Source organism: Oncorhynchus mykiss, chromosome 24, assembly GCF_013265735.2.
Source record: "Oncorhynchus mykiss isolate Arlee chromosome 24, USDA_OmykA_1.1, whole genome shotgun sequence".
Classification (NCBI taxonomy): domain Eukaryota; kingdom Metazoa; phylum Chordata; class Actinopteri; order Salmoniformes; family Salmonidae; genus Oncorhynchus; species Oncorhynchus mykiss.
In genome coordinates, this window is record NC_048588.1 from 45,705,120 (window position 1) to 45,731,501 (window position 26,382).

The 26,382-nt window shown below is 41.1% G+C and overlaps 1 protein-coding gene across 1 annotated transcript in view; it reads right to left on the minus strand.

The window, feature by feature from the left end:
• LOC110503441 (contactin-5) overlaps positions 1–26,382 on the minus strand; it is a 312,088-nt gene that overhangs the window by 134,042 nt on the left and 151,664 nt on the right. Inside the window, exons 9-10 of the mRNA XM_036961468.1 lie at positions 17,441–17,570; positions 4,476–4,620 (exon numbers count right to left, since the gene is read on the minus strand). Of these exons, the coding sequence (XP_036817363.1) occupies positions 4,476–4,620; positions 17,441–17,570 (275 nt within the window). The remainder of the gene's footprint in view (positions 1–4,475; positions 4,621–17,440; positions 17,571–26,382) is intronic.

Here is a 26,382-nt window from a genome sequence, read left to right on the forward strand (position 1 = left end):
TCCGCCTGTGATTGGGAGTCCCATAGGGCGGCCCACAATTGGCCCAGCATCGTCCAAGTTTGGCCGGGGTAGGCCGTCATTGTAATTAAGAATTTGTTCTTAATAACTGACTTGTTGAATAAAATAGTAAAACTTTAGGACTAATGTAAAGTGACAGTAGGAGTAATGTAAGTTGACACTTTAGGACTAATGAAAAGTGACATGTTAGGACTAATGAACAGTGACACTTTAGGACTAATGTAATGTGACATGTTAGGACTAATGTACAGTGACACTTTAGGACTAATATAATGTGACATGTTAGGACTAATGTAATGTGACATGTTAGGACTAATGAACAGTGGTGACATGTTAGGACTAATGAACAGTGGTGACATGTTAGGACTAATGAACAGTGGTGACATGTTAGGACTAATGAACAGTGACACGTTAGGACTAATGTAATGTGACATGTTAGGACTAATGAACAGTGGTGACATGTTAGGACTAATGAAAAGTGACATGTTAGGACTAATGAACAGTGGTGACATGTTAGGACTAATGAACAGTGGTGACATGTTAGGACTAATGAACAGTGGTGACATGTTAGGACTAATGAACAGTGACACTTTAGGACTAATGAACAGTGACACGTTAGGACTAATGTAATGTGACATGTTAGGACTAATGAACAGTGGTGACATGTTAGGACTAATGAAAAGTGACATGTTAGGACTAATGGACAGTGACATGTTAGGACTAATGAACAGTGGTGACATGTTAGGACTAATGAACAGTGACACTTTAGGACTAATGAACAGTGACACGTTAGGACTAATGTAATGTGACATGTTAGGACTAATGAACAGTGACATGTTAGAACTAAAAGACAGTGGTGACATGTTAGGACTAATGAAAAGTAACATGTTAGGACTAATGAACAGTGACACTTTAGGACTAATGAACAGTGAAATGTTAGGACTAATGAACAGTGACACTTTAAGACTAATGAACAGTGGTGACATGTTAGGACTAATGAACAGTGGTGACATGTTAGGACTAATGAACAGTAACATGTTAGGACTAATGAAAATTGACATGTTAGGACTAATGAACAGTGACACGTTAGGACTAATGTAATGTGACATGTTAGGACTATTGAACATGTTAGAACTAATGAACAGTCGTGACATGTTAGGACTAATGAACAGTGGTGACATGTTAGGACTAATGAAAAGTGCAACCTCTGTTCCAACCTCTCTGTTCCAACCTCTCTGCTGCAACCTCTCTGCCCCTCACCTCTCTGCTCCAACCTCTCTGCTGCAACCTCTCTGCTGCAACCTCTCTGCTGCAACCTCTCTGCTGCAACCTCTCTGCTGCAACCTCTCTGCCCCTCACCTCTCTGCTCCAATCTCTCTGCTCCAACCTCTCTGCTGCAACCTCTCTGCTGCAACCTCTCTGTTCCAACCTCTATGTTCCAACCTCTTTGTGCCAACCTCTCTGTTGAAACCTGTCTGCTCCAAAACCTCTGCTCCAACCTCTCTGCTCCAACCTCTAACCTTTCTGTTCCAACCTCTCTGCTCCAATCTATCTGCTCCAACCTCTCTGCTCCAATCTCTAACCTTTCTGTTCCAACCTCTCTGCTCCAACCTATCTGTCCCAACCTCTCTGCTCCAACCTCTCTGCTCCAACCTCTCTGCTGCAACCTCTCTGCTGCAACCTCTCTGCTTCAACTTCTCTGCTTCAACCTCTCTGCTCCAATCTCTCTGCTCCAACCTCTCTGCTGCAACCTCTCTGCTACAACCTCTCTGTTCCAACCTCTATGTTCCAACCTCTTTGTGCCAACCTCTCTGTTGAAACCTGTCTGCTCCAAAACCTCTGCTCCAACCTCTCTGCTCCAACCTCTAACCTTTCTGTTCCAACCTCTCTGCTCCAATCTATCTGCTCCAACCTCTCTGCTCCAATCTCTAACCTTTCTGTTCCAACCTCTCTGCTCCAACCTATCTGTCCCAACCTCTCTGCTCCAACCTCTCTGCCCCTCACCTCTCTGCTTCAATCTCTCTGCTCCAACCTCTCTGATTTAACCTCTAACCTTTTTGTTCCAACCTCTCTGCTCCAACCTCTCTGTTCCAACCTCTCTGCTCCAACCTATCTGCCCCTCACCTCTCTGTTCCAACCTCTCTGCTCCAACCTCCAACCTCTGCTCCAACCTCCAACCTCTCTGCTCCAACCTCCAACCTCTCTGCTCCAACCTCCAACCTCTCTGCTCCAACCTCCAACATCTCTGCTACAACCTCCAACCTCTCTGCTACAACCTCCAACCTCTCTGCTACAACCTCCAACCTCTCTGCTACAACCTCCAAACTCTCTGCTCCAACCTCTCTGCTGCAACCTCTCTGCTCCAACCTCTCTGCTCCAATCTCTAACCTTTTCTGTTCCAACCTCTCTGCTCCAACCTCTCTGCCCCAACCTCTCTGCTCCAACCTCTCTGCTCCAACCTCTCTGCTCCAACCTCTCTGCCCCTCACCTCTCTGCTCCAACCTCTCTGCTCCAACCTCTCTGCTCCAACCTCTAACCTCTCTGCTCCAACCTCTAACCTCTCTGATCCAACCTCTCTGCTCCAAGCTCTCTGCTCCAACCTCTCTGATTTAACCTCTAACCTTTCTGTTCCAACCTCTCTGCTCCAACCTCTCTGTCCCAACCTCTCTGCTCCAACCTCTCTGCTCCAACCTCTAACCTCTCTCCTCCAACCTCTAAGCTCTCTGCTCCAACCTCTCTGTTCCAACCTCTCTGCCCCTCATCGCTCTGCTGCAACCTATCTGCCCCTCACCTCTCTGCTCCAACCTCTCACCTCTCTGCTCCAAACTCTCTGCCCCTCACCTCTCTGCTCCAACCTCCAACCTCTCTGTTCCAACCTCTCTGCCCCTCACCTCTCTGCCCCTAACCTCTCTGCTGCAATCTCTCTGTTCCAACCTCTCGCTCCAACCTCCAGCCTCTCTGCTCCAACCTCCAGCCTCTCTGCTCCAACCTCCAGCCTCTCTGCTCCAACCTCCAACCAGCCTCTCTGCTCCAACCTCCAACCTCTCTGCTCCAACCTCTCTGCTCCAACCTCTCTGCTGCAACCTCTCTGCTGCAACCTCTCTGCCCCAACCTCTCTGCTTCAATCTCTAACCTTTCTGTTCCAACCTCTCTGCTCCAACCTCTCTGCCCCTCACCTCTCTGCTGCAATCTCTCTGCTCCAACCTCTCTGATTTAACCTCCAACCTCTCTGCTCCAACCTCTTACCTCTCTGCTCCAACCTCTAACCTCTCTGCTCCAACCTCTCTGCTCCAACCTCTCTGCCCCTCATCGCTCTGCTGCAACCTCTCTGCCCCTCACCTGTCTGCTCCAACCTCTCACCTTTCTGCTCCAACCTCTCTGCTCCAACCTCTCTGCCCCTCACCTCTCTGCTCCAACCTCCAACATCTCTGTTCCAACCTCTCTGCTACTACCTCTCTGCCCCTCACCTCTCTGCTGCAACCTCTCTGTTCCAACCTCTCTGCTGCAACCTCTCTGCACCAACCTCTCTGCTCCAACCTCTCTCCTCTAACCTTCAACCTCTCTGCTCCAACCTCCAACCTCTCTGCTCTTAACTCCAACCTCTCTGCTACAACCTCCAACATCTCTGCTACAACCTCCAACCTCTCTGCTCCAACCTCTCTTCTGCAACCTCTCTGCTGCAACCTCTCTGCTGCAACCTCTCTGCTCCAACCTCTCTGCTCCAACCTCTCTGCTCCAACTTCCAACCTCTCAGCTCCAACCTCCAACCTCTCTGCTCCAACCTCTCTGCTCCAACCTCTCCGCCCCAACCTCTCTGCTCCAACCTCTCTGCCCCAAGCTGTCTGCCCCAATCTCTCTGCTCCAACCTCTCTGCCCCAACCTTTCTGCTCCAACCTCCAACCTCTCTGCACCAACCTCCATCCTCTCTGCTCCAACCACTCTGCTCCAACCTCCAACCTTTCTGCTCCAACCTCTCTGCTCCAACCTCTCTGCTCCAACCTCTAACTTCCCTGCTCCACCCTCTAACCTTTCTGCTCCAACTTCTCTGCCCCAACCTCTCTACTCCAACCTCTCTGCTCCAACCTACAACCTCTCTGCTCCAACCTCTCTGCCATAACCTCTCTGCTCCATCCTCCAACCTCTCTGCTCCAACCTCCAACCTCTCTGCTCCAACCTCTCTGCTCCAACCTCTCTGCTCCAAACTCCAACCTCTCTGTGTGCATTTTAGAGGGTTGGGATAAAACAAAAGTGACATTTCCATTTAAGCTTTGTGTTGGAAAATAAAATAATTTTAGGGGTTGGTTTCCTACAAACAGATTAAGCCTAGTTCTGTACTAAAAAGCAAGCTCAATGGATAATCTCCATCGGAAATAATGTCTTAGACCAGGACTAAGCTATTTCGTTGTCTGGGAAACTACCCATAAACCTTGTTGCTTCTTTTCAAATTCCATCCATACCTTCTGCTGGGATGAATGCGTCTGTCTCCTCTCCTCCATGTTACTCTAGGCTTGGGTGATGCTCGGGGTTTACACTCCAACAACACGTCCTTCCCCAACGTGGCGATCAGACGGACAGGGTTAAGGCTGAAGACTGGGGGCGATGCTGTGGAACAGGCCAAAGTGGGCATAATACTATCAAATCAAAAGAGACGCATAACCGTTCAACATGATGGAAATTGAATATTTTACCTTGCAAATAAATATCATAATAATTGTTTTGGTCCATTTAACAATTATCAAGAGCTACAACAAGAGCTACAACAAGAGCTACCTCAAAACAATTTAGAACCAGGAACAGATATAACCCTTGGTTCACTGCAGACCTGTCTGCCCTTGACCAGCACAAAAACATAATGTGGTGTTCTGCATTAGCATCAAATAGCCCCCGTGATATGCAACTTTTCATGGAAGTTAGGAAACAATATACACAAGCAGTTAGGAAAGCTAAGGCTAGCTTTTTCAAGCAGAAATTTGCATCCTGTAGCACAAACTCAAAAAAGTTCTGGGAAACTGTAAAGTCCATGGAGAATAAGAACACCTCCTCCAAGCTGCCCATTGCACTGAAGATAGGAAACACTTTCACCACCAATAAATCCACGAAAATTTAGAATTTCAATAAGCATTTTTCTATGGCTGGCCATGCTTTCCACCTGGCTACCCCTACCAAGGTCAACTGCCCGGCACCACCCACAGCAACTTACCCAAATAGCTGATGTTCTGAAAGAGCTGCAAAATCTGGACCCCTACAAATCATCCGGGCTACACAATCTGGACCCTCTCTTCCTAAAATTATCTGCCAACATTTTTGCAACCCCTATTACTAGCCTGTTCAACATTTATTTGGTATCGTCTAAGATCCCCAAAGATTGGAAAGCTGCTGCGGTCATCCCCCTCTTCAAAGGGGGAGACACTCTAGACACAAACTGCTACAGACCTATATCTATCCTACCCTGCCTATCTAAGGTCTTCGAAAGCAAAGTTAATAAACAGATCACTGACCATTTCGAATCCCACCGTACCTTCTCCGCTATGCAATCTGGCTGCCGAACTGGTCATGGGTGCACCTCAGCCACGCCCAAGGTCCTAAACGATATCATACCCGCCATCGATAAGAAACAATACTGTTCAGCCGTATTCATCGACCTCGCAAAGGCTTTCCACTCTGTCAATCACCACATTCTTATCAGCAGACTCAACAGCCTTGGTTTGTCAAATGACTGCCTCGCCTGGTTCACAAACTACTTCTCTGATAGAGTTCAGTGTGTCAAATAAGAGGGCCTGTTGTCTGGACCTCTGGCAGCCTCTATGGAGGTGCCACAGGGTTCAATTCTCGGGCCGACTCTCTTCTCTGTATACATCAATGATGTTGCTCTTAATGCTGGTGATTCTCTGATCCACCATGCAGACGACACTATTCTGTATATTTCTGGCCCTTCTTTGGACACTGTGCTAACTAACCGCCAGACAAGCTTCAATGACTTACAATGCCATAGGCATCTCCAATCCAAAATTATATCAAGAATCGGTTTCCTATTTAGCAAAAAAAGCATCCTTCACTCATGCAGCCAAACATACCCTCGCAAAACTGCCCATCCTACCGATCCTCGACATCGGCGATGTCATTTACAACATAGCCTCCAGCACTCTACTCAGCAAATTGGATGCAGTCTATCACAGTGCCATCTGTTTTGTCATCAAAGCCCCATATACTACCCACCACTGCGACCTGTACACTCTCGTTGGCTGGCCCTTGCTTCAAACTCGTCACCAAACCCACTAGCTCCAGGTCATCTATAAGTCTTTGCTAGGTAAAGCCCCACCTTATCTCAGCTCACTGATCACATAGCAGCACCCACCCGCAGCACGTGCTCCAGCAGGCATATCTCACTGGTCACATAGCAGCACCCACCCGCAGCACGCGCTCCAGCAGGTATATCTCACTGGTCACAGTGTAAATGAGAACTTGTTCTCAACTGGCCTACCTGGTTAAATAAAGGTGATCTGGTCTACCTGGTTAAATAAAGGTGATCTGGCCTAGCTGGTTAAATAAAGGTGATCTGGCCTACCTGGTTAAATAAAGGTGATCTGGTCTACCTGGTTAAATAAAGGTGATCTGGTCTACCTGGTTAAATAAAGGTGAAATAAAACACATTTAAAAAAAGAGTTACATCAAGAAAAATATAACATGTTAAGCATCAAAATCAAATCAAATCAAATTGTATTTGTCACATACACAAGGTTAGCAGATGTTAATGCGAGTGTAGCGAAATGCTTGTGCTTCTAGTTCCCGACAATGCAGTAATAACCAACAAGTAATCTAGATAATAATTCCAAAACTACTACCTTATAGACACAAGTGTAAGGAGATAAAGAATATGTACATAAAGATATATGAATGAGTGATGGTACAGAGCGGCATAGGCAAGATACAGTAGATGGTATTGATTGCAGTAAATACATATGAGATGAGTATGTAAACAAAGTGGCATAGTTAAAGTGGCTAGTGATACATGTATTACATACAGATGCAGTAGATGATATAGAGTACAGTATATACATATACATATGAGATGAATAATGTAGGGTATGTAAACATTATATTAGGTAGCATTGTTTAAAGTGGCTAGTGATACATGTATTACATAAAGATGCAGTAGATGATATAGAGTACAGTACATACGTATACATATGAGATTAATAATGTAGGGTATGTAAACATTATATTAGGTAGCATTGTTTAAAGTGGTTAGTGATATATTTTACATAATTTCCCATCAATTCCCATTATTAAAGTGGCTGGAGTTGAGTCAATGTGTTGGCAGCAGCCACTCAATGTTAGTGGTGGCTGTTTAACAGTCTGATGGCCTTGAGATAGAAGCTGTTTTTCAGTCTCTCGGTCCCAGCTTTGATGCACCTGTACTGACCTCGCCTTCTGGATGATAGCGGGGTGAACAGGCAGTGGCTCGGGTGGTTGTTGTCGTTGATGATCTTTATGGCCTTCCTGTGACATCAGGTGGTGTAGGTGTCCTGGAGGGCAGGTAGTTTGCCCCCGGTGATGCGTTGTGCAGACCTCACTACCCTCTGGAGAGCCTTACGGTTGTGGGCGGAGCAGTTGCCGTACCAGGTGGTGATACAGCCTGACAGGATGCTCTCGATTGTGCATCTGTAGAAGTTTGTGAGTGCTTTTGGTGACAAGCCAAATTTCTTCAGCCTCCTGAGGTTGAAGAGGCGCTGCTGCGCCTTCTTCACAATGCTGTCTGTGTGGGTGGACCAATTCAGTTTGTCTGTGATGTGTACGCCGAGGAACTTAAAACTTACTACCCTCTCCACTACTGTTCCATCGATGTGGATAGGGGGGTGTTCCCTCTGCTGTATCCTGAAGTCCACAATCACTTACTACAGTCTGGATAATACAGTATGGATAATACAATATGGATAATACAGTATGGATAATACAATATGGATAATACAGTCTGGATAATACAGTATGGATAATACAATATGGATAATACAGTATGGATAATACAGTATGGATAATACAATATGGATAATACAATATGGATAATACAGTCTGGATAATACAGTATGGATAATACAGTATGGATATTACAGTATGGATTACACAGTATGGATAATACAGTATGCATAATGCAGTATGGATAATAAAGTATGGATATTTTTTTACAGTATGGATAATACAGTATGGATAATACAGTATGCATAATGCAGTATGGATAATACAGTATGGATATTTTTACAGTATGGATAATACAGTATGGATAATACAGTATGCATAATGCAGTATGGATAATACAGTATGGATATTTTTACAGTATGGATAATACAATATGGATAATACAGTATGGATAATACAGTATGGATAATACAGTATGGATAATACAGTATGGATAATACAGTATGGATATTTTTACAGTATGGATAATACAATATGGATAATACAGTATGGATAATACAATATGGATAATACACTATGGATAATACAGTATGGATAATACAGTATGGTTATACAGTATGGATATTTTTAAAGTACATGTTCTCTGAGAAATATGCAGTCATAATTATCCAGTCCATAAATAAACTAAAGTGTTCTACCAGAGATAAAACAAATCCAGGCTAAATGATCAAAATGATTCAACCCTCCCTCTCTCATCTTCAACATGTACAGTTAATTACTGCTGCTGTTTCCCCAGGGAATCCTTATGACAAATCAGATGACTCAAATGTTTTCCAAGCCAACTGATCAAATCATGGACTTAATTGAGTTGACATTTGAAAAATGTGTCTCAAATGGCACCCTATTCCCTTTATAGGGCACTACTTGTGGCACTATATAGGAGACCCTATTCCCTTTTTATAGGGCACTACTTGTGGCACTATATAGGAAACCCTATTCCCTTTATAGGGCACTACTTTAGGCACTATATAGGAGACCCTATTCCCTTCATAGGGCACTACTTTAGGCACTATATAGGAGACCCTATTCCCTTTAGCAGGCACTGCTTTAGGCACCATATAGGAGACCCTATTCCTTCATAGGGCACTACTTTAGGCACTATATAGGAGACCCTATTCCCTTCATAGGGCACTACTTTAGGCACTATATAGGAAACCCTATTCCCTTCATAGGGCACTACTTTAGGCACTAAATAGGAAACCCTATTCCCTTCATAGGGCACTACTTTAGGCACTATATAGGAAACCCTATTCCCTTCATAGGGCACTACTTTAGGCACTATATAGGAAACCCTATTCCCTTCATAGGGCACTACTTTAGGCACTATACAGGATACCCTATTCCCTTCATAGGGCACTACTTTAGGCACTATATAGGAGATAGGATGCCATCATTGCGTGCAACGTGTGCCATAAGCGAGGGAACATGTGGAAGGTCACGCAGATGACAGACGGGTTGTTATTTGGTCTCTAATTTGTCAACGTGCTGTAAAATCTTCTGTCAAAACAATTAGTACATAGCATTTACAGTTTACTGCTGTCACGTCTGTTGGATAGTGTATGTCGAGATAGTTCCCCAAACAATAGACATTTAGATAAATACAATGAAAAACTAAAACATTTCTGATACTGTTTGATTCTCATTTGAAAATATATTGGTATTTTTCTCTCAGTTTAGTACCAAAATAATTACAAACAATTTCAAACTGTGTCACAAAGCTAACGTTTACAATGTGAAACAACATCAGGATCATCTGAGCACAAACGATATGCAGCAGTAGTTGTGCATGCTACAAGGTCACCAACTTGAGAACTGTGTAAATAGGAGACATTGCTTCAAAGTAAAGTTCTCTGTCTGCATACACTAACGCAGTGAGCAGGGCTCTGGGGCCCAGGGTCTATAAGCTGGGAGGCTTTGTCATCACCGGTTATTTAGAAACTGACTGATGCTTTGGAGGTGACAGAGATGAGGACATCTCCTAGTCAGCTAGCGCTGGTTCCTGACTGTTGGCCAGCCCCTACCCCTTCTTTCCATCCATCGCCCTCTCCATCCCTCCCAGCATCCCTCTCTCCATTCCCTCCCTCCATCCCCCTCTCCATCCCTGTCTGTCCCCCCCTGTTTCCCCTCTCTTCCAGCAAGCCCCTGCACCATCTACCACCCACTCCATCCCTCCATTCCCTCTCTCTTCTCCTAGAATTGACAGAGACCAGTCTGACTGTGGCAGGGATGGCACAGATCCCCTAGGCCATGGAAACCACCAGGGAGAAAACACAGCACTTGCTGTGAGGGAGGGGTAGGAATCTCGATCTCAGTCAAGAGAGAGAGAGGGAGGGAGGAAAGAGGCGGAGGGAGGAGGAGGGGGAGTAGAGGGGGAGTAGGGAGGGAGGAGAGGGGAGTAGGGAGGGAGGAGAGGGGAGTAGGGAGGGAGGATAGAGGGGGAGGAGGGAGGGATGGTGGGTAGGCATCTTCCTATCAGCCAAGAGAGAGTGAGGGGAAGGTGGAGAGAGGTGGAGGAGTGAGGGAGGGTGGGGTATGCTGGAGAGGAGAGGAGATGAGAGGGGAGAAGAACACGTATGGTCCCATATTGAAGCTGACAGGGAGAAAATGAGTGTATCAACAGAGAGAAGTGGACATAGAGAGAGAGAGAGAGAGAGAGAGAGAGAGAGAGAGAGAGAGAGAGAGATGTAGTATGATGGAGAGGTAGACATTTATCATTTCTCTCAGGCCTTTGAATTCACCAGAGACACTGTCACAACTGACGAGCAGAATCTCCAAAGAACTACACTGAACAAAATTATAAACGCAAGAAGCAAGAATTTCAAAGATTTTACTGAGTTACAGTTCATATAAGGAAATCAGTAAATTGAAATCAATTCATTAGGCCCTTATCTTTGGATTTCAAATGACTGGGAATACAGATCTGTTGGTCACACATACCTTTAAAAAAAAGGTATTGAAGCAGCATCTCAAGACATCAGTCAGGAAGTTAAAGCTTGGGTCTTCCAAATGGACAATGACCCCAAGCATACTTCCAAAGTTGTGGCAAAATGGCTTAAGGACAACAAAGTCAAGGTATTGGAGTGGCCATCACAAAGCCCTGACCTCAATCCTATAGAAAACTTGAGGGCAGTACTGAAAAAGCGTGTGCGAGCAAGGAGGCCTAAAAACCTGACTCAGTTACACCAGCTCTGTCAGGAGGAACGGGCCAAAATTCACCCAACTTATTGTGGGAAGCTTGTGGAAGGCTACCTGAAACGTTTGACCCAAGTTAAACAATTTGAAGGCAATGCTACCAAATACTGATTGAGTGTATGTAAACTTCTGACCCACTGGGAATGTGATGCAAGAAATAAAAGCTGAAATAAATTATTCTCTCTACGATTCTGACATTTCACATTCTTTAAATAAAGTGGTGATCCTAACTGACCTAAGACAGGGGATTTTTACTAGGATTAAATGTCAGGAATTTGTGAAAAACTGAGTTTAAATGTATTTGGCTAAGGTGTATGTGAACTTCCGACTTCAACTGTATATACAGGAGGTATGGGTACAGAGCCAACGTGGAGGCTGAAATAATTTGTCTGTAAACAAATGGATAAAAAATTACTTGTTTCATGCACAAGGTAGACATCCTAACCGACTTGACAAAACAAGAAATGTGTGGAGTGGTTGAAAAACGAGTTTTAATGACTCCAACTCTGTACTGGTACCTCCTGTATATAGCCTCCACATTGACTCTGTACCGTAACACCCTGTATATAGCCTCCACATTGACTCTGTACCGTAATACTCTGTATATAGCCTCCACATTGACTCTGTACTGGTACCCCCTGTATATAGCCTCCACATTGACCCTGTACTGGTACCCCCTGTATATAGCCTCCCCATTGACTCTGTATCGGTACCCCCTGTAAAAGCCTCCACATTGACTCTGTACCGGTACCCCCAGTATTTAGCCTCCACATTGACTCTGTACTGTAACACCCTGTATATAGCCTACACATTGACTCTGTACCGGTACCCCCTGTATATAGCCTCCACATTGACTCTGTACCGGTACCCCCTGTATATAGCCTCCACATTGACTCTGTACCAGAACCCCCTGTATATAGCCTCCACATTGACTCTGTACCGGTACCCCCTGTATATAGCCTCCACATTGACTCTATACTGTAACACCCTGTATATAGCCTCCACATTGACTCTGTACCGTAACACCCTGTATATAGCCTCCACATTGACTCTGTACCGGTACCCCCTGTATATAGCCTCCACATTGACTCTATACCGTAACACCCTGTATATAGCCTCCACATTGACTATGTACCGTAACACCATGTATATAGCCTCCACATTGACTCTGTACCAGTATCCCCTGTATATAGCCTCCACAATGACTCTGTACCGTAACACCCTGTATATAGCCTCCACATTGACTCTGTACTGGTACCTCCTGTATATAGCCTCCACATTGACTCTGTACCAGTATCCCCTGTATATAGCCTACACATTGATTCTGTACCGTAACACCCTGTATATAGCCTCCACGTTGACTCTGTACCAGAACCCCCTGTATATAGCCTCCACATTGACTCTGTACCGGTACCCCCTCTATATAGCCTCCACATTGACTCTATACCGTAACACCCTGTATATAGCCTCCACATTGACTCTGTACCGTAACACCCTGTATATAGCCTCCACATTGACTCTGTACCGTAACACCCTGTATATAGCCTCCACATTGACTCTGTACCGTAACACCCTGTATATAGCCTCCACATTGACTCTGTACCGTAATACCCTGTTTATAGCCTCCACATTGACTCTGTACCATAATACCCTGTATATAGCCTCCACATTGACTCTGTACCAGTATCCCCTGTATATAGCCTCCACATTGACTCTGTACCAGTATCCCCTGTATATAGCCTCCACATTGACTCTGTACCGTAATACCCTGTATATAGCCTCCACATTGACTCTGTACCAGTATCCCCTGTATATAGCCTCCACATTGACTCTGTACCGTAATACCCTGTATATAACCTCCACATTGACTCTGTACCGGTACCTCCTGTAAATGGCCTCCACATTGACTCTGTACCGGGACCCCCTGTATATAGCCTCCACATTGACTCTGTACCCGTATCCCCTGTATATAGCCTCCACATTGACTCTGTACCGTAATACCCTGTATATAGCCTCCACATTGACTCTGTACCAGTATCCCCTGTATATAGCCTCCACATTGACTCTCTACTGGTACCCCTGTATATAGCCTCCACATTGACTCTACACCGGTACCCCCTGTATATAGCCTCCACATTGACTCTGTACCGTAACACCCTGTATATAGCCTCCACATTGACTCTGTACCAGTATCCCCTGTATATAGCCTCCACATTGACTCTGTACCGTAATACCCTGTATATAGCCTCCACATTGACTCTGTACCGTAATACCCTGTATATAGCCTCCACATTGACTCTGTACCGTAATACCCTGTAGGAGACTTTTATCTCCCTCACCAACTTCAAACATCTGCTATCTGAGCAGCTAACCGATCGCTGCAGCTGTACATAGTCTATTGGTAAATAGCCCACCCATTTTCACCTACCTCATCCCCATACTGTTTTTATTTATTTATTTTTCTGCTCTTTTGCACACCAATATCTCTATCTCTACCTTTACATAACCATCTGATCATTTATCACTCCAGTGTTAATCTGCATAATTGTAATTATTTGCCTACCTTCTCATGCCTTTTGCACACAATGTATATATAGACTCCCCTTTTTTCTACTGTGTTATTGACTTGTTAATTGTTTACTCCATGTGTAACTCTGTGTTGTCTGTTCACACTGCTATGCCTTATCTTGGCCAGGTCGCAGTTGCAAATGAGAACTTGTTCTCAACTAGCCTACCTGGTTAAATAAAGGTGAAATAAAAAATAAAAAAATAAATATAGCCTCCACATTGACTCTGTACCGGTACCCCCTGTATATAGCCTCCACATTGACTCTGTACCAGTACCCCCTGTATATAGCCTCCACATTGACTCTGTACCGGTACCCCCTGTATATAGCCTCCACATTGACTCTATACCGTAACACCCTGTATATAGCCTCACTACTGTTAATATACTGCTGCTCTCACTATTTGTTATTTGTATTTGTTATTTTTTACTTATCTATTTTTTTTAAACACTTATTTTTATTTAAACTGGATTGTTGGTTAAGGGCATGTAAAGTAAGCATTTCACTCCACACCTATCGTATTCGACACAAGCCTACAAGTGAATACTGCAGGACAGACAAACAGCTTTAATAGAAACATACCAGTGAATACTGCAGGACAAACAAACAGCTTTAATATAAACCTACCAGTGAATACTGCAGGACAAACAAACAGCTTTAATAGAAGCCTACCAGTGAATACTGCAGGGCAGACAAATAATTTTTGTACAAAACACAAAATATTGTTCACTAGTGTTGTGGTCGTTCAGGATAAATCACCAACATCTTTCTCCTTTCTCCTCCTGTCATCTTTCCCCTTGAGCATCTAACCCTCTAAGTCACTGTTATCCATTCCTCCTCTGAAATAGAGACAAAATAAACTACTCTGGGCTGCCAACCTTCAGTCTGATGCATACAGACATCTCTTTGCATATAACCACAAGGCTCTGCATGCATCCCAAATGGAACTCTTTTCCCTAAATAGTGCACTTTTTTTTGACCGGAGCCTTATGGACATAGTGCACTATATAAGGAATAGGGTACAATTTGAAACACATCCTCTGTCTTTCTTCTATTCATGGGAACAACTGTTCAGGTTCAATCAGGCTCCATTGATTGCCAATTAGCCTTCTCAACATTTAGTTTTATTCTCTTGTGTTGCTATCTTTCTACCTTATCAGGCTGTGGCCTATTTAATGTTGCTATGCCAGTTTCACTGTTTATAGAGTCACAGAAAAGACTAGGCTTACCTTTGTGGATGAACAGGCCATTTTAAATGAACCTTTGTGGATAAACAGGCCATTTTAACTGAACCTTTGTGGATGAACAGGCCATTTTAACTGAACCTTTGTGGATAAACAGGCCATTTTAACTGAACCTTTGTGGTTAAACAGGCCATTTTAACTTAACCTTTGTGGATAAACAGGCCATTTTAAATGGACCTTTGTGGATAAACAGGCCATTTTAACTGAACCTTTGTGGATAAACAGGCCATTTTAAATGAACCTTTGTGGATAAACAGGCCATTTTAACTGAACCTTTGTGGATAAACAGGCCATTTTAAATGAACCTTTGTGGATAAACAGGCCATTTTAACTTAACCTTTGTGGATAAACAGGCCATTTTAAATTAACCTTTGTGGATAAACAGGCCATTTTAACTGAACCTTTGTGGATAAACAGGCCATTTTAACTTAACCTTTGTGGATAAACAGGCCATTTTAAATGAACCTTTGTGGATAAACAGGCCATTTTAACTGAACCTTTGTGGATAAACAGGCCATTTTAACTGAACCTTTGTGGATAAACAGGCCATTTTAAATTAACCTTTGTGGATAAACAGGCCATTTTAACTGAACCTTTGTGGATAAACAGGCCATTTTAACTGAACCTTTGTGGATAAACAGGCCATTTTAACTTAACCTTTGTGGATAAACAGGCCATTTTAACTGAACCTTTGTGGATAAACAGGCCATTTTAACTGAACCTTTGTGGATAAACAGGCCATTTTAACTGAACCTTTGTGGATAAACAGGCCATTTTAAATTAACCTTTGTGGATAAACAGGCCATTTTAACTTAACCTTTGTGGATAAACAGGCCATTTTAAATGGACCTTTGTGGATAAACAGGCCATTTTAACTGAACCTTTGTGGATGAACAGGCCATTTTAAATGAACCTTTAAAGATATCTTATTTAGAAAAACCTTTATGAATAAAGGTTAAATACACCTTCCCTTTAACATAATGACAAACACACCAGAACAGACCTTCCCTTTAACATAATGACAAACACACCAGAACAGACCTTCCCTTTAACATAATGACAAACACACCAGAACAGACCTTCCCTTTAACATAATGACAAACACACCAGAACAGACCTTCCCTTTAACATAATGACAAACACATCAGAACAGACCTTCCCTTTAACATAATGACAAACACATCAGAACAGACCTTCCCTTTAACATAATGACAAACACACCAGAACAGACCTTCCCTTTAACATAATGACAAACACACCAGAACAGACCTTCCCTTTAACATAATGACAAACACACCAGAACAGACCTTCCCTTTAACATAATGACAAACACACCAGAACAGACCTTCCCTTTAACATAATGACAAACACACTAGAACAGACCTTCCCTTTCACATAATGACAAACACACCAGAACAGACCTTCCCTTTAACATAATGACAAACACACCAGAACAGACCTTCCCTTTAACATAATGACAAACACACCAGAACAGACCTTCCCTTTAACATAATGACAAACACACTAGAACAGACCTTCCCTTTAACATAATGACAAACACACTAGAACAGACCTTCCCTTTAACATAATGACAAACACACTAGAACAGACCTTCCCTTTAACATAATGACAAACACACCAGAACAGACCTTCCCTTTAACATAATGACAAACACACCAGAACAGACCTTCCCTTTAACATAATGACAAACACACTAGAACAGACCTTCCCTTTAACATAATGACAAACACATCAGAACAGACCTTCCCTTTAACATAATGACAAACACATCAGAACAGACCTTCCCTTTAACATAATGACAAACACACCAGAACAGACCTTCCCTTTAACATAATGACAAACACACTAGAACAGACCTTCCCTTTAACATAATGACAAACACACCAGAACAGACCTTCCCTTTAACATAATGAAAAACACACCAGAACAGACCTTCCCTTTAACATAATGACAAACACACCAGAACAGACCTTCCCTTTAACATAATGACAAACACACCAGAACAGACCTTCCCTTTAACATAATGACAAACACACCAGAACAGACCTTCCCTTTAACATAATGACAAACACACCAGAACAGACCTTCACTTTAACATAATGACAAACACACCAGAACAGACCTTCCCTTTAACAAAATAACAAACAGCAACAAACCGGAGATAGCTGGTGGGTACGCAGCTGTGGTTGGTTCAGGAAGCAAACTGAAATTCCAATTCCAAGCAAAGAGGAACATTTGAATTTCTGTTTATTTCCTTTATTGACTGAATTGAAATGGAATAGACTCCAACCCTGGTTTGCTGTAGGGCTTTTCCCAGTTTACATTATTATTTTATTGTATTAAGTTCCATTTAGTACCAATAACTAAAGGCACACATAGTGTTACAAGGAATAGAACAACAACAGGAAAAAAAAAACAGCATACCTAAGATCTTGAGTTCTGCGCTGCAGTAGATGGCTCCGTATTTGTTCTCAGCGACACACTGGTACATCCCAGAGTCAGCCTGTTGGACCTTCTGGATAATGAGCTCTCCATTCACCACCTCCACCCTGCTCTGAAACACAACATACTCCATTCACCATCTCCACCCTGCTCTGATACACAACATACTCCATTTACCACCTCCACCCTGCTCTGAAACACAACATAATGCATTCACCACCTCCACCCTGCTCTGAAACACAACATACTCCATTCATCACCTCCACCCTGCTCTGAAACACAACATACTGCATTCACCACCTCCACCCTGCTCTGAAACACAACATACTCCATTCACCACCTCCACCCTGCTCTGAAACACAACATACTCCATTCACCACCTCCACCACCTCCACCCTGCTCTGATACACAACATACTCCATTCACCACCTCCACCCTGCTCTGATACACAACATACTCCATTCACCACCTCCACCCTGCTCTGATACACAACATACTCCATTCACCACCTCCACCCTGCTCTGATACACAACATACTCCATTCACCACCCCCACCCTGCTCTGATACACAACATACTGCATTCACCATCTCCACCCTGCTCTGATACACAACATACTCCATTCACCATCTCCACCCTGCTCTGATACACAACATACTGCATTCATATTCTAGAACTGGGTATATTGCTGAAATGATGCTGTGTATTCTAGAACTGGGTATATTGCTGAAATGATGCTGTGTATTCTAGAAATGGTTATATTGCTGAAATGATGCTGTGTATTCTAGAACAGGGTACATTGCTGAAATGATGCTGTGTATTCTAGAACTGGGTATATTGCTGAAATCATGCTGTGTATTCTAGAACAGGGTACATTGCTGAAATGATGCTGTGTATTCTAGAACTGGGTATATTGCTGAAATAATGCTGTGTGTTCTAGAAATGGTTGTATTGCTGAAATGATGCTCTGTATTCTAGAACTGGGTATATTGCTAAATAATGCTGTGTATTCTAGAACTGAGTATATTGCTGAAATGATGCTGTGTATTCTAGAACTGGGTATATTGCTGAAATCATGCTGTGTGTTTGAGAACTGGGTGTATTGCTGAAATGATGCTGTGTATTCTAGAACTGGGTATATTGCTGAAATCATGCTGTGTTTTTGAGATCTGGGTATATTGCTGAAATGATGCTGTGTATTCTAGAACTGGGTATATAACTGAAATCATGTTGTGTATTCTAGAACTGGGTATATTGCTGAAATGATGCTGTCTATTCTAGAACTGGGTATATTGCTGAAATGATGCTGTGTATTCTATAAATGGTTATATTGCTGAAATGAGGATCTGTATTCTAGAACTGGGTATATTGCTAAAAGATGCTGTGTATTCTAGAACTGGGTATATTACTGAAATGATGCTGTGTATTCTAGAACTGGGTATATTGCTGAAATCATGCTGTGTGTTTGAGAACTGGGTATATTGCTGAAATGATGCTGTGTATTCTAGAACTGGGTATATTGCTGAAATCATGCTGTGTTTTTGAGAGCTGGTTATATTGCTGAAATGATGCTGTGTATTCTAGAACTGGGTATATTACTGAAATCATGCTGTGTATTCTAGAACTGGGTATATTGCTGAAATGATGCTGTGTATTCTAGAACTGATTATATTGCTGAAATGATGATGTGTATTCTAGAACTGGGTATATTGCTGAAATCATCCTGTGTATTCTAGAACTGGGTATATTGCTGAAATCATGCTGTGTATTCTAGAACTGGGTTTATTGCTGAAATGATGCTGTGTATTCTAGAACTGGGTATATTGCTGAAATTATGCTGTGTATTCTAGAACTGGGTATATTGCTGAAATAATACCTGTTTATTCTAGAACTGGGTATATTGCTGAAATGATGCAGTGTATTCTAGAACTGGGTATATTGCTGAAATTATTCTGTGTATTCTAGAACTGGGTATATTGCTGAAATGATGCTGTGTTTTCTGGAACAAGGTATTTTGCTGAAATCATACCTGTGTATTCTAGAAATGGTTATATTGCTGAAATGATGCTCTGTATTCTAGAACTGGGTATATTGCTAAATGATGCTGTATATTCTAGAACTGGGTATATTGCTGAAATGATGCGGTGTATTCTAGAACTGGGTATATTGCTGAAATCATGCTATGTATTCTAGAACTGGGTATATTGCTGAAATGATGCTGTGTATTCTAGAACTGGGTATAATGCTGAAATTATGCTGTCTATTCTAGAACTGGGTATGTTGCTGAAATGATGCTGTGTATTCTAGAACTGTGTTTTTGCTGAAATGATGCTGTGTATTCTAGAACTGGGTATATTGCCGAAATCATGCTGTGTGTTTGAGAACTGGGTATATTGCTGAAATCATGCTGTGTATTCTAGAACTGGGTATATTGCTGAAATTATGCTGTGTATTCTAGAACTGGGTATATTGCTGAAATCATGCTGTGTATTCTAGAACTGGGTATATTGCTGAAATGATGCTGTGTATTCTAGAACTGGGTATATTACTGAAATCATGCTGTGTATTCTAGAACTGGGTGTATTGCTGAAATAATGCAGTGTATTCTAGAACTGGGTATTTTGCTGAAATGATGCTCTGTATTCTAGAACTGGGTATATTGCTAAATGATGCTCTGTATTCTAGAACTGGGTATATTGCTGAAATGATGCTGTGTATTCTAGAACTGGGTATATTGCTGAAATCATGCTGTGTTTTTGAGATCTGGGTATATTGCTGAAATGATGCTGTGTATTCTAGAACTGGGTATATAACTGAAATCATGTTGTGTATTCTAGAACTGGGTATATTGCTGAAATGATGCTGTCTATTCTAGAACTGGGTATATTGCTGAAATAATGCTGTGTATTCTATAAATGGTTATATTGCTGAAATGAGGCTCTGTATTCTAGAACTGGGTATATTGCTAAAAGATGCTGTGTATTCTAGAACTGGGTATATTACTGAAATGATGCTGTGTATTCTAGAACTGGGTATATTGCTGAAATCATGCTGTGTGTTTGAGAACTGGGTATATTGCTGAAATGATGCTGTGTATTCTAGAACTGGGTATATTGCTGAAATCATGCTGTGTTTTTGAGAACTGGTTATATTGCTGAAATGATGCTGTGTATTCTAGAACTGGGTATATTACTGAAATCATGCTGTGTATTCTAGAACTGGGTATATTGCTGAAATCATGCTGTGTTTTTGAGATCTGGGTATATTGCTGAAATGATGCTGTGTATTCTAGAACTGGGTATATAACTGAAATCATGTTGTGTATTCTAGAACTGGGTATATTGCTGAAATGATGCTGTCTATTCTAGAACTGGGTATATTGCTGAAATAATGCTGTGTATTCTATAAATGGTTATATTGCTGAAATGAGGCTCTGTATTCTAGAACTGGGTATATTGCTAAAAGATGCTGTGTATTCTAGAACTGGGTATATTACTGAAATGATGCTGTGTATTCTAGAACTGGGTATATTGCTGAAATCATGCTGTGTGTTTGAGAACTGGGTATATTGCTGAAATGATGCTGTGTATTCTAGAACTGGGTATATTGCTGAAATCATGCTGTGTTTTTGAGAACTGGTTATATTGCTGAAATGATGCTGTGTATTCTAGAACTGGGTATATTACTGAAATCATGCTGTGTATTCTAGAACTGGGTATATTGCTGAAATGATGCTGTGTATTCTAGAACTGATTATATTGCTGAAATGATGATGTGTATTCTAGAACTGGGTATATTGCTGAAATCATCCTGTGTATTCTAGAACTGGGTATATTGCTGAAATCATGCTGTGTATTCTAGAACTGGGTTTATTGCTGAAATGATGCTGTGTATTCTAGAACTGGGTATATTGCTGAAATTATGCTGTGTATTCTAGAACTGGGTATATTGCTGAAATAATACCTGTTTATTCTAGAACTGGGTATATTGCTGAAATTATGCAGTGTATTCTAGAACTGGGTATATTGCTGAAATTATTCTGTGTATTCTAGAACTGGGTATATTGCTGAAATGATGCTGTGTTTTCTGGAACAAGGTATTTTTCTGAAATCATACCTGTGTATTCTAGAAATGGTTATATTGCTGAAATGATGCTCTGTATTCTAGAACTGGGTATATTGCTAAATGATGCTGTATATTCTAGAACTGGGTATATTGCTGAAATGATGCGGTGTATTCTAGAACTGGGTATATTGCTGAAATCATGCTATGTATTCTAGAACTGGGTATAATGCTGAAATTATGCTGTCTATTCTAGAACTGGGTATGTTGCTGAAATGATGCTGTGTATTCTAGAACTGTGTTTTTGCTGAAATGATGCTGTGTATTCTAGAACTGGGTATATTGCCGAAATCATGCTGTGTGTTTGAGAACTGGGTATATTGCTGAAATCATGCTGTGTATTCTAGAACTGGGTATATTGCTGAAATTATGCTGTGTATTCTAGAACTGGGTATATTACTGAAATCATGCTGTGTATTCTAGAACTGGGTATATTGCTGAAATCATGCTGTGTATTCTGGAACTGGGTATTTTGCTGAAATCATACCTGTGTATTCTAGAACTGGGTATATTGCTGAAATTATGCTGTGTATTCTAGAACTGGGTATATTGCTGAAATAATACCTGTGCATTCTAGAGCTAGGTATATTGCTGAAATTATGCGGTGTATTCTAGAACTGGGTATATTGCTGAAATCATGCTGTGTATTCTGGAACAAGGTATTTTGCTGAAATCATATCTGTGTATTCTAGAAATGGTTATATTGCTGAAATGATGCAGTGTATTCTAGAACTGGGTATATTGCTGAAATCATGCTGTGTATTCTAAAACTGGGTATATTGCTGGAATCATGCTGTGTATTCTAGAACTGGGTATATTGCTGAAATCATGCTGTGTATTCTAGAACTGGGTATATTGCTGAAATGATGCTGTGTATTCTAGAACTGGGTATATTACTGAAATCATGCTGTGTATTCTAGAACTGGGTATATTGCTGAAATCATGCTGTGTATTCTGGAACTGGGTATTTTGCTGAAATCATACCTGTGTATTCTAGAACTGGGTATATTGCTGAAATGATGCTGTGTATTCTAGAACTGGGTATATTGCTGAAATAATACCTGTGCATTCTAGAGCTAGGTATATTGCTGAAATTATGCGGTGTATTCTAGAACTGGGTATATTGCTGAAATGATGCTGTGTATTCTAGAACTGGTTATATTGCTGAAATGATGATGTGTATTCTAGAACTGGGTATATTGCTGAAATCATCCTGTGTATTCTAGAACTGGGTATGTTGCTGAAATGATGCTGTGTATTCTAGAACTGTGTTTTTGCTGAAATGATGCTGTGTATTCTAGAACTGGGTATATTGCTGAAATCATGCTGTGTGTTTGAGAACTGGGTATATTGCTGAAATGATGCTGTGTGTTCTAGAACTGGGTATTTTGCTGAAATCATGCTGTGTATTCTGTATCTGGGTATAGTGCTGAAATCATGCTGTGTATTCTAGAACTTGGTATATTGCTGAAATGATGCTGTGTATTCTATAACTGGGTATATTGCTGAAATGATGCTGTGTATTCTGTAACTGGGTATATTGCTGAAATGATGCTGTCTATTCTAGAACTGGGTATATTGCTGAAATAATGCTGTGTATTCTATAAATGGTTATATTGCTGAAATGAGGCTCTGTATTCTAGAACTGGGTATATTGCTAAAAGATGCTGTGTATTCTAGAACTGGGTATATTACTGAAATGATGCTGTGTATTCTAGAACTGGGTATATTGCTGAAATCATGCTGTGTGTTTGAGAACTGGGTATATTGCTGAAATGATGCTGTGTATTCTAGAACTGGGTATATTGCTGAAATCATGCTGTGTTTTTGAGAACTGGTTATATTGCTGAAATGATGCTGTGTATTCTAGAACTGGGTATATTACTGAAATCATGCTGTGTATTCTAGAACTGGGTATATTGCTGAAATGATGCTGTGTATTCTAGAACTGATTATATTGCTGAAATGATGATGTGTATTCTAGAACTGGGTATATTGCTGAAATCATCCTGTGTATTCTAGAACTGGGTATATTGCTGAAATCATGCTGTGTATTCTAGAACTGGGTTTATTGCTGAAATGATGCTGTGTATTCTAGAACTGGGTATATTGCTGAAATTATGCTGTGTTTTCTGGAACAAGGTATTTTGCTGAAATCATACCTGTGTATTCTAGAACTGGGTATATTGCTGAAATCATGCTGTGTATTCTGGAACTGGGTATTTTGCTGAAATCATACCTGTGTATTCTAGAACTGGGTATATTGCTGAAATGATGCTGTGTATTCTAGAACTGGGTATATTGCTGAAATAATACCTGTGCATTCTAGAGCTAGGTATATTGCTGAAATTATGCTGTGTATTCTAGAACTGGGTATATTGCTGAAATCATGCTGTGTATTCTGGAACAAGGTATTTTGCTGAAATCATACCTGTGTATTCTAGAAATGGTTATATTGCTGAAATGATGCAGTGTATTCTAGAACTGGGTATATTGCTGAAATCATGCTGTGTATTCTGGAACTGGGTATATTGCTGAAATCATATCTGTGTATTCTGGAACAAGGTATTTTGCTGAAATCATATCTGTGTATTCTAGAAATGGTTATATTGCTGAAATGATGCAGTGTATTCTAGAACTGGTTATATTGCTGAAATGATGCAGTGTATTCTAGAACTGGGTATATTGCTGAAATCATGCTGTGTATTCTAGAAATGGTTATATTGCTGAAATGATGCAGTGTATTCTAGAACTGGGTATATTGCTGAAATCATGCTGTGTATTCTAGAACTGGGTATATTGCTGGAATCATGCTGTGTATTCTAGAACTGGGTATATTGCTGAAATCATGCTGTGTATTCTAGAACTGGGTATATTGCTGAAATGATGCTGTGTATTCTAGAACTGGTTATATTGCTGAAATGATGATGTGTATTCTAGAACTGGGTATATTGCTGAAATCATCCTGTGTATTCTAGAACTGGGTATGTTGCTGAAATGATGCTGTGTATTCTAGAACTGTGTTTTTGCTGAAATGATGCTGTGTATTCTAGAACTGGGTATATTTCTGAAATCATGCTGTGTGTTTGAGAACTGGGTATATTGCTGAATTGATGCTGTGTGTTCTAGAACTGGGTATTTTGCTGAAATCATGCTGTGTATTCTGTAACTGGGTATAGTGCTGAAATCATGCTGTGTATTCTAGAACTTGGTATATTGCTGAAATGATGCTGTGTATTCTATAACTGGGTATATTGCTGAAATGATGCTGTGTATTCTGTAACTGGGTATATTGCTGAAATGATGCTGTGTATTCTAGAACTGGTTATATTGCTGAAATGATGATGTGTATTCTATAACTGGGTATATTGCTGAAATGATGCTGTGTATTCTGTAACTGGGTATATTGCTGAAATGATGCTGTGTATTCTAGAACTGGTTATATTGCTGAAATGATGATGTGTATTCTAGAACTGGGTATATTGCTGAAATCATCCTGTGTATTCTAGAACTGGGTATGTTGCTGAAATGATGCTGTGTATTCTAGAACTGTGTTTTTGCTGAAATGATGCTGTGTATTCTAGAACTGGGTATATTGCTGAAATCATGCTGTGTGTTTGAGAACTGGGTATATTGCTGAAATGATGCTGTGTGTTCTAGAACTGGGTATTTTGCTGAAATCATGCTGTGTATTCTGTAACTGGGTATAGTGCTGAAATCATGCTGTGTATTCTAGAACTTGGTATATTGCTGAAATGATGCTGTGTATTCTATAACTGGGTATATTGCTGAAATGATGCTGTGTATTCTGTAACTGGGTATATTGCTGAAATGATGCTGTGTATTCTAGAACTGGTTATATTGCTGAAATGATGATGTGTATTCTAGAACTAGGTATATTGCTGAAATCATGCTGTGTATTCTAGAACTGGGTATTTTGCTGAAATGATGCTGTGTATTCCAGAACTGGGTATATTGCTGAAATGATGCGGTGTATTCTAGAACTGGGTATAATGCTGAAATGATGCTGTGTATGCTAGAACTGGGTATATTGCTGAAATGATGCTGTGTATTCTAGAACTGGGTATTTTGCTGAAATCATACCTGTGTATTCTAGAACTGGGTATATTGCTGAAATTATGCTGTGTATTCTACAACTGGGTATATTGCTGAAATAATACCTGTGTATTCTAGAGCTAGGTATATTTCTGAAATCATGTTGTGTATTCTAGAACTGGGTATATTGCTGAAATGATGCTGTGTATTCTAGAACTGGGTATATTGCTGAAATAATACCTGTGTATTCTAGAACTGGGTATATTGCTGAAATGATGCGGTGTATTCTAGAACTGGTTATATTGCTGAAATGATGCTGTGTATTCTAGAACTGGGTATATTGCTGAAATAATACCTGTGTATTCTAGAACTGGGTATATTGCTGAAATGATGCGGTGTATTCTAGAACTGGTTATATTGCTGAAATGATGCTCTGTATTCTAGAACTGGGTATATTGCTAAATGATGCTGTGTATTCTAGAACTGGGTATATTGCTGAAATGATGCGGTGTATTCTAGAACTGGGTATATTGCTGAAATCATGCTGTTTATTCTAGAACTGGGTATAATGCTGAAATTATGCTGTGTATTCTAGAACTGGGTATAGAAATGATGCTGTGTATTCTAGAACTGGGTATGTTGCTGAAATGATGCTGTGTATTCTAGAACTGGGTATATTGCTGAAATGATGCTGTGTATTCTAGAACTGGGTATATTGCTGAAATCGTGCTGTGTGTTTGAGAACTG